The 6,973-nt window shown below is 42.9% G+C and overlaps 1 protein-coding gene across 1 annotated transcript; it reads left to right on the top strand.

Moving 5' to 3' along the window:
• Positions 1–322: 322 nt before the first annotated feature.
• On the top strand, positions 323–6,973 carry LOC308085882 (A disintegrin and metalloproteinase with thrombospondin motifs 8-like; the record flags this gene model as incomplete). Its single annotated transcript, XM_080429197.1, has 6 exons — positions 323–371; positions 1,206–1,498; positions 3,180–3,366; positions 3,699–3,871; positions 4,520–4,695; positions 5,637–6,973. 6 exons carry the CDS (start codon positions 323–325, stop codon positions 6,379–6,381), a joined length of 1,623 nt encoding a protein of 540 aa, XP_080285323.1. The 3' UTR covers positions 6,382–6,973.

Here is a 6,973-nt window from a genome sequence, read left to right as displayed (position 1 = left end):
CTCTCCCGAACCTCCCATTAATTTGTTTAAACTCCCCCCATCTTTTGCACCTTGTATTTAATTATTTTTTGCACACACACACACACACACACACACACACACACACACACACACACACACACACACACACACACACACACACACACACACACACACACACACACACACACACACACACACACACACACACACACACACACTCTCTCTCTCTCTCTCTCTCTCTCTCGTGCTCACTCATTCCTGTGTCTTGTGCATTGCATCTTGTATTGTTTGTATGCTTGATGGACCTATCAGTGAACCTTCTTTTCCACTGACTCATACTATGGACCGCTTCCTGTTCTCCGCCGCTCGCGCCAAGACCAACAGCTGCCGTCAGCAAAATATGTTCTTTATCAGTTGGAAAATGTATCCAAAGAAAACTCATGTGGCTGAGAATGTTCATTCTGCACCATAAACGTCAGTGACAGCCCCTGACAACAGCTTATTCAGTGTAGTAAAAGACGGTGAGAAGAAACAATGACTAAATGCAGTTTTTAGTAATATTGTCACATAGCTAGGCAAAGAGTATTAGTTTGCCCAAGAAGCAATATCGCTTTCATTAAATCCAAATTATTCACTTTTGTTTGAAGAAGATAGAAGTTGTCTGGTATTTCATTCTGCATGCATGGTTACAAAATACTGCACTGTAATACAATACACAATATACAGCTATGGATTCACTTTAACAAAGCTCTGTCCTCAATCATATCACAGCAAGTTGTCTCAGGACATTTTACCATAGAGCAGAGACCCAACATTGTCCCACCCTGAGCAAGTTTCGGAATAAGAATTATTTTATGGCCAAAATTATGTACACAGGTCAGAAGATAGGACAGTGAAGAATCGCAGGAACTCCAATGCAGATAGGTGTGAAGACATGCAACACAGGTTGCTAGTTGAAATCAAATGGATGCTAGTGAGTAATGATGCACTAACCAGTTAAATTAATTAATATTGATGTATATAAATGTTTATTCCTGTTGAATATTATGTTGTGTATCTCGACTACATTGAAAATAAGGGCCTGCCCCTCAACTGTACTTCGAGTTTAAATAAAGGTTATGATGATGATGATGATAACTTGCTTGAGGCCAAAATTAGATTTATATATGTGTGGACATTGGTATTAATCCTTTAATCCCTCCACTGTCATTCTCACACCTCAGGAGACTGTCTGCTAGACCCCCCGGAGAGCAGCATGCCCTTACCCAGCGACCTGCCAGGCTTTGTGTATGGCCTGGACAGGCAGTGCCAGCAGATATTTGGAGAGGAATTTGTCCACTGTCCCAACACCTCAGACAGCGATGTGTGCAGCCAGCTGTGGTGTCATGAGGAGGGCAAGCCGCATTGCACCACCAAGAATGGCAGTTTGCCCTGGGCAGATGGCACACCCTGCAGGCACAATGAGACCTGCCTCCAGGGGACGTGCATGGACAACCAGAAGGTCATGCAGCCACTGGTAAGGAACTGTTTCTCTACCGATGTTGTGTACACTCTGAGGACATTGCCATGTAACTGCTTGACTCTATGACAGTGAATCAAAGCTACAGTGCATGGGTTTTTAGAGATGTTGCAGTAAAATGGTTCACTTCTTACCCTATAGGAAGAGCTCATGTCTGTGATGTTGAAGGGGCTATATCAGACCGATATTACATGTGGGGTGCTGCAGGTTATATTCTAAGGCTTCCCTTTACTTCTTATGTACTGCATATAAATTATATGCCAAAAAGTAAATGTAAGCTCTTGTTTTATACTGATTCTTCTGTTACTGTTGTTTCTGGTATTTTGGAATGATATCAATTAGATTAAGAAGAGAACAATCTTAGCAATTCATTAGAAAGTGTAAGGGAGTGGCTCACAGAAAACAAGCTTTCAATATATTTGGATAAAATCAAGTCAATCCTGTTTGGAACTAAGAAAAACCTGTCAAGAACAAATACACTGAAAGTCTATTGTAATGGAGTTTAAATTGTATCTCAGGCAAGGGTCTCATATTTAGTACTAATATTGGAACAGCTGCTCTCCCGTGAATCTATGGCTGCTAAAATATCTAAGTTTGCCAGCAAACTCAAGTTCCTATCGCAGAACAATGCCTTTCAACTTTTCGGTTAAGAAACTTCTCATGTCATCGGCATGTTCTGCTTGGTACAGTGGTTTGACAGCCACATTTAGGAACAAACTGCAGGTAAAGGCAAAATAATATTATTTGTTATTCATTAAATGCATCCTCTCAAACTTATGTTTGTGGTGATTAATTCAGAAGGGTAGGACTTCTGCCAGTACAGGTCAGAGCAGAACAACAGAAGCTGCAGCATACGTGCACTATTATAATTTAAATGGGTTTGCTCCTCAATACTTTTGTTCTCAGATAACAATGGTCCATACATATATATATATATATATATATATATATATATATATATATATATATATGTATATATATATATATATATGGGTTTTCTACATAGAGGTCATTTCCGTCCTTCTTTGGTTGCCTTGATATCTTCTCCTTATGTTGTGATCACATCTGGTTATGAAGCCAGACATGCTGGCAGTTAAGACTACTGGCGGTTGCAAACTAATAAAAACCTCTGGAAAGGACACCCCTGCACGCACACACACACACATGCAGGCGCACACACGCGTGTGCGTGCACACTGCATGTAAACACACACACACACACACACACACACACACACACACACACACACACACACACACACACACACACACACACACACACACACACACACACACACACACACACACACACACACACACACACACACACACACAGTACTGTACTGTATGTATGTATGTATGCATGCATGTATACCTATATAGACACACACACACATACCAAACACTTTAAACTTGGCTTCTTAAAGTTGGCATGCCTCTCTAGTGCTGAGTGACACATGTGGCGGCAGTGCGAGAGCAGGCAGACGGCGGGCGCGTGCCGAACTTCAACACAGATTTACCCGTTGAATAGTGGCACGCCAGGAGACTGTGTGGCCTCAAACCCAGAAAACCCAGACTGTGGTCAGGGACAGCGCGGCTCAAATTGCCTTTGGCACCGACCTACAAACCAACTATTCTGGATTTTTTTTTCTTCTCCTCTCTGTGTTTTTTTACCACAGGTGGTTGTGGATGGCGGCTGGGGCTCGTGGGGGCTGTGGCAGCACTGCTCCAGGTCGTGTGGCGGAGGGGTGGAGTTCTCCTACAGGGAATGCACAGACCCTGTGCCTCAGAATGGAGGCGAGTACTGTGAGGGACAGCGGGTTCAATACCAGTCCTGCAACACCCAGCCCTGTGACAACAACAGCGGTGAGCCGCCTTTTGGTCTTTTTGAAGAAACTATTCATTTTCAGTCAGTTTTCATAATCCCCGTTGATATACAGTAGCTGTTTTTTTTTTTTTCATTTGTGGCATCGCTCCAGTGCATGTGATTTATGTTTTGGATGTGTGTGCTCTTGTTTTTGGGACTTTTGAGTGCCTTGATATACTTTTTTTGCCTGGTAGTTTCATAATGTTTTATTTTTCTTAATCCATGGAAAATATTTGATTACGGCGATACTATTTTTTACGAGTCTATGAGTGGACATCTGTGGTTCTCTAGAATCTGTACACAATGTTTTATAGTGCCTTTATCCTTTCAGGGAAGAGTTTTCGAGAGGAGCAGTGTGAGAAGTACAACAGTCTGAGCTACCTGGACTTCAACGGAAACATCAAACAGTGGATCCCTAAGTATGCTGGCGTGTCTCCAAGAGACAGATGTAAGCTGTTCTGTAGAGCCAGGGGCAGCAGCGAATTCAAAGTGTTTGAGGCAAAGGTATGGAACCTCAACATCACAGCAGCTCATTATGTAAACACTTCATCTAACACGTCCACAGTCTAAGAGCAAAAGCATACACAACATAAATATATGTTTTATGTTTCAAGATATACAACAAATGCCCCAAAAGTATATAGAAAAAAATATATATATATAACGTGTGTTATAAAGTTATAAAGTAACCCAGAGTTTTATTGAGCAAGCTTGCTACATTGTAAAATCTTGTTAAGAAGGCAAACACTGTGGACGCAGAGGTGTGGCCATCTAGGGGCAGCTACGCTGGCCATAGCTGAATGGGCAGAGAGCCTGTCTGGGAATCAGAAGTTCCCCGGTTCACCCCCTGGCCCACCTAGTCTATGTGTCAAGGTGCTGAGGTCCTGAGCAAGACACCCCTGCTCCACAAGTGTTGTATTTATAGCGCCCACTGCTCCTAATAGTTAGGATGGGTAAATGCAGAGGACAAATTTCACTTATGTGCAAACGTACACTGACGAAAATATCCCATTTCTACACTATCCAATTCAATTCCGAGAAATGGAACTGAAACTTTACTACTGAAACTTTATTGTGTAGCTATTGTTTCAAAACAACATCTCCAGTGGAAGAATATACAATATGTATTTGTTTTCTTCTGTCACTATAAAGGTAACAGATGGGACCAGCTGTGGCCCAGACACAACCTCTGTGTGTGTCCAAGGACAGTGTGTGAAGGCCGGTTGTGACCAGGTCATCGGTTCCAACAAGAGAGTAGACAAGTGTGGAGTTTGTGGAGGCAATGGGCTCACCTGTAGGAAGATCACAGGCTCCTACAACAAAGCCACGTAAGTACTTTTAAAATAACACTGCCAATCTGAATGTGGGACACTGGATACCACCGCACTTTATTGTGCTGATTTTTGGGCGGTGAAACCGCCCCTATAAGTGAGATTTGGAAAAATGTACATTTTCCTGCGCTGTGATCTGGGCCCAGGAAATTAGTAGAATTATCCTGCGCTGTGATTGGCCAATCACAGCCTATTCAGGACTGTGATTGGCCAGTGTCACATGACACATGTGCATAGCCCTATATAAGCAACCATAACTTGAAAAAAACCAAAATTTGTTTTTTTCAAGTTATGGTTTTGTCCATCATAAAGAGTGTTTCAATAAATGTATTTATCCTCTGTACATGATTGATCGACTCCATTCAGTATTGTGATTAGCTAGCAAGACACCGCCCACTTCACACAGGGTGTGATTTTTTATTTCTTTAGGCCACTGGGCTCAGGCTTCCTTAAAATGCCGTCTTAAGCGCAATACATGCTCCTTCCGACGTCCAAACCTTTTTTCAGAAAGGGAAGTGATGATACTACATTTTGATGTCATTCAGAACTTCTGCTAACTTTATTTCGCACGCTCCTCCACCTCCAGATGTCCCGACTGTCCGAACTAGATTGGAAAGCCCGTCCAACCGACATTTGTCAGAATGTATTGACCTTTATATTGTACATGTATTTTCTACAAATTCCTTTCTACAATTCGATTTACAAATTTGTATTGTTTTATTCCCTTAATCTTTTTATTTCTCACTGAACTTTATATTGTCATCATGGCTTTGGTAAATATTACATGTGTAATAGTAATAATAATCATTATTATTATTATTATTATTATTATTATTATTATTATTATTATTATTATTATTATTATTAGAATTAAGCAATAATATCAGCACCCTGTGAATGTTTTCCATCTAAAACAAGCTGTTTCCTGTCCAACCCAGTTATGGTTACAGTGACATCGTCACTATTCCTGTCGGTGCGACCAACATCGACGTCAAACAGCGGAGCCACCGAGGAATCAAACACGATGGGAACTACCTGGCCATAAAAAGAGAGACTGGTGGCTTCATCCTCAATGGAAACTTCTCTGTGTCCACGGTGGAGCAGGACATCCCTGTCTTGGGTGCCGTGCTCAAGTACAGCGGCTCCTCCACCACGCTGGAGAGGATCCAGAGCTTCAGGCAGCTGAAGGAAGCAGTCACCATCCAGCTCCTGGCCACGGCCGGTGACGCCAACCCTCCCAAGGTCAAATACACCTTCTTCATTCCCCGAGATGTCGCTTTCAACAAATCCAAGGACGGGAAGGGCTCTTCGTTGTCGCCCCATGTAATCCACCCCTTTGGTGTGCCAGAGTGGGTGCTGGGGGAGTGGTCTGAATGCTCCAAGAGCTGCGGTTCTGGCTGGTCCAGGAGGAACGTGGAATGCAGGGACAAAGGCGGCTTCCTTTCAGGGCAGTGCGACAGAGGCCTGAAGCCAAGTGACATCAAGCCCTGCGGCGACCTGCCCTGCCCCATGTGGCAGATGGGGCCATGGTCCTCCTGCTCACGAACTTGTGGCAAGGGGGATCGCCGCCGCAGTGTGGTCTGCATCGACTACACAGGGAAAACTGTTGTGTCGGACAAGTGTGACCCCCAGAAGATGCCCGAGCCGGTCTCCGGGGAATGCCTCAACCAAGAGTGCTTATGAGAAATAATGAGGTTAGGGGATGTTTTGAAAGGCTGGGGTGTAGCGAACTTTTAACAAATCCCTTCTGTGCCACATCTATAGGCAAGGATGGCATAATTTTAGGATAAATGAAGAGAGTGCTTTAACCAACCAGCAGTAACATCGAGTTACATCAAGGACATTCTTCTGAAAGTTGTTTTGTCATCTTTTGTTGGTAATTCGACAACCACTATTGAAATTTGAAACTAATGTAAATCTACCTCAGGATGTACATGTGACATTTGTAGATACTAGATGAAGGTACTGTGTGTATGTTCTCCAGAAAGGGAAGCTTCTTAGTCCCGCTCTAAATGAAGAAGGACTTTTTGAATGAAGTGTTTGATTGGGAATTCCAGCCACTGGTCTAAACGACAGTTTGCAGTTTGGTTGTTTTTCTATATTAGCTTACATTTAAAGTTGGGCTAGTACTGCTGTCAAACACCAGCACAGTGCAAATATACCTCCAGTTCACCTCAACAGAGCTCAAACCCCTATAAAGCTTTAATCGAGCCAGTTGTCTAAAGCCAGGTACATAAAAGTGGACACATTTGGGAATTTTAAGTCTCTGGGAAAT

Source organism: Gymnoscopelus braueri, assembly GCF_963280865.1.
Source record: "Gymnoscopelus braueri genome assembly, chromosome: 5".
Classification (NCBI taxonomy): Eukaryota; Metazoa; Chordata; class Actinopteri; order Myctophiformes; family Myctophidae; genus Gymnoscopelus; species Gymnoscopelus braueri.
This window is presented reverse-complemented; position numbering and strand designations above follow the sequence as displayed.